General features: G+C 43.7%; 1 protein-coding gene across 2 annotated transcripts in view; it reads right to left on the reverse strand.

Moving 5' to 3' along the window:
• LOC119287292 (probable WRKY transcription factor 14) overlaps positions 1 to 699 on the reverse strand; it is a 4,344-nt gene extending 3,645 nt beyond the window's left edge. For both annotated transcript variants that reach the window (XM_037566810.1, XM_037566809.1), the window contains exon 1: positions 25 to 699. In XM_037566810.1, coding sequence (XP_037422707.1) covers positions 25 to 467 — 443 coding nt within the window. In that variant the 5' untranslated portion in view covers positions 468 to 699. The remainder of the gene's footprint in view (positions 1 to 24) is intronic.
• Between the last annotated feature and the right edge of the window lie 2,009 nt (positions 700 to 2,708).

Here is a 2,708-nt window from a genome sequence, read left to right on the forward strand (position 1 = left end):
GGGAATTAATTAAGAGTTAATAACCTGGTGATCATCTGATGACGAGGAGCCGGTGGTGGTGGTGGTGGCGGTGGCGAGATCCTCATGGGGTCGTCGCTGTCGGCGGCGGCGCAGCACGCATGCTCAGAGATCTGGAAAGCCAGCAGTTGCTGGTGCTGGTGCTGGTGCTGCTGCGGCAGCCCATATCCGCCAGCCGCCGCCAGAAGGTATGGGTCGACCACAAGGGTTGAGGGCGGGGCCTCAAAGGTAACCTCGCCGCCGCCGCAGGCGACGTTCGCAGGCCGCCGTTGTCTCTCCTCCTCGTAGGGGATCATGACGCGACCTGCCGCACAAGGGGGAGGTGGTGGTGGTGCTTGGCGACGGGCTCCGGCGGAGTAGGGCATTGAGTTGGCACGGGCCACGACATCGGCGAGGTCGCCTTCCCGCGCTGCAGTGGCGGCGGCGTTGGCCTGCTCCTCCATATCCATAGTGGTCTTGTGCTCTCTGCTGTATCTTTTCTTGGTTATACTATTACCAGCCTAGTCTTTGCTACTCCTAGCTTAGCCACACACACACACACACACACGCAGCCAGCTTGCAGGAGCTGTACACACACACTCACACTGTCCTCCTCTCAAAACTCTCTCTCTATCTCTGATTCATGAGCTATATCTAGGTAGCTAGGTGACAATGGTGCACAATTTGGTAGGGGGATGGGGATACGCTGCTGCGGTGCAAGGTAAGTGCGTGTGTGTCTTTTCATGGACTAACCACATGAGGAGATACGCGATCTGATGGCTGGCTATGAGTCTAGTCTATGTATGGTGAGGGTGAGGCGGACCGGTCGGATGTGTAGGACGAAATAAGCGACCTGCATTTATTTGGAGCTCAGGACACTGTTGGCGCCAACTGTGGGCAGCTTATTGCACCACAGAACAGAGGTCAGGACATTACGGCACTCCCTCCATCCGTCTCTCTGCAAGGACTACTGCCTTTGCCCCCCTTATTTAGAGAGAAGAAAACGACAAGGGGACGGCGACATGGTGGAGTGGCACTTATGAGAGAGAGAGAGAGAGAGAGAGTAGGGCTTGGCAAGCTCGAAAAGTGCTTGCAGCTACCGGGCTCCAGGGCTCTTGATATTTGAAAATTTTGAAAAACACACTTCGGTTGCTAAAAAAAATCTTAAATCAAATATGTTTTTTTTGAGACATTCTTAAATCAAATATGTTTTTTTTGAGACATTCTTAAATCAAATATGTGAATGCATAGACACATTCCCAAGGCCTGGTAAAAATCTGAAAAAGAAATACTTTGTATTTTGAGAAATACAAAAAAGAGAAATTTCTGACAAAAATGGCACCCATTTTCTCTTATATATTGTCAGAAATTTGTTTTTTTTTCTATAGCCCAAAACAAAGCGAGATTTCTACCAAAACTTGCCACGGGTATTCGGAATGTGTATATGTATCCCCTGAAAAAATTTCATATTTTTTGAAACTTCCAAAACACGAATTTCAAAATGTTTAAATATCGAAAAGTGGCTGCAGAGGCCGAGCTCCATTGAGCCCTATATACATTTATCAGCCAAAATACCTTTTCCATAACTCAAAAAAATCTGAAAAAATGTTTTCATGTAGACATATACTTGAAATATATGTGTACAAATTTTCATAAACATATGTATTCATATGTGATGTATACAGAAAAGACAAATACACAGATTGAAATAGGCTTTTTCTTTGTTGTATTTGTGTCAGATATTTGTCTTTTTTGTGTAGCATGCAAATGATCAAATTAGTTACTGAAAATTTATACATACTTAAAGAATATGCATATGTATTTGTACAAAAAATTGGCATTTTTTGAAACTTTTAAATATATTTTGATTTTTTTTTTTGCAAAACGAGCTCCATGAAGCCCGGTCTTTGCAACGCCAGTCCTTTCCCACTCACCAGCTTATTTTCACCACTCCTCAAGTTTTTTGGCGAGAATCTAGTGAATGAACATTCACTCTTCGGCCTTAGGGAGAGCACATTCTGCGCGTCCAATCTGGTCGCGTGTTGCCGTAAAAGAGAGGAAGAAGAATCGTGAGGAGGAATTACACCCCCCCTCACCGCGACTTAGATGGCTTGGCTGGATGGGGCCTTACACCTAGCCTCATCAAGGTGTTGGTCAAAGTATGACGACACGGGGTCGGTGGAAAAGCGACAAAAGGAGGAGTTGGCGTGAGGAAGAAGGGAAGAGAAGTTTCTAGGTTAAAGAGGAAGAAGAGTGGAGCGATGTTCACACAAATTGGACTACATAGTGAACACCTCGTTGTAGAAGCATCCTTAGATACATCTCAGGACGGTCTCAACGTGCTATTTATCACTAGAGACGGTTGAATAGGGTTTTACCAGGAAGATATTATGGTAAAACATGGAAGAAATAAAAACAGCAATGTGAGTGCCCTATTACATCACCATTTATTTGGTCACCAAACCATACCGAGCAAATTTGGTCCTCACTCCATGTGAAGCAGTTTTTACGAAGGTGAGTCGCTCGTTTTATACACATGACAACCTAGTCAAATATATATATGATAAGAAAAAAAACAGAGAAGGTCAATTGTCTCAAGAAACTTGACAAAATAGTAGAAATCATGGATAATTTATCAAAAATTATGGAAAATTTAAATTTATTTAAGACATTTTATAACATAGAGTTATAAAATATATAGTCTTTTAAGA

This window comes from Triticum dicoccoides, chromosome 4A (assembly GCF_002162155.2).
Source record: "Triticum dicoccoides isolate Atlit2015 ecotype Zavitan chromosome 4A, WEW_v2.0, whole genome shotgun sequence".
Lineage (NCBI taxonomy): Eukaryota > Viridiplantae > Streptophyta > Magnoliopsida > Poales > Poaceae > Triticum > Triticum dicoccoides.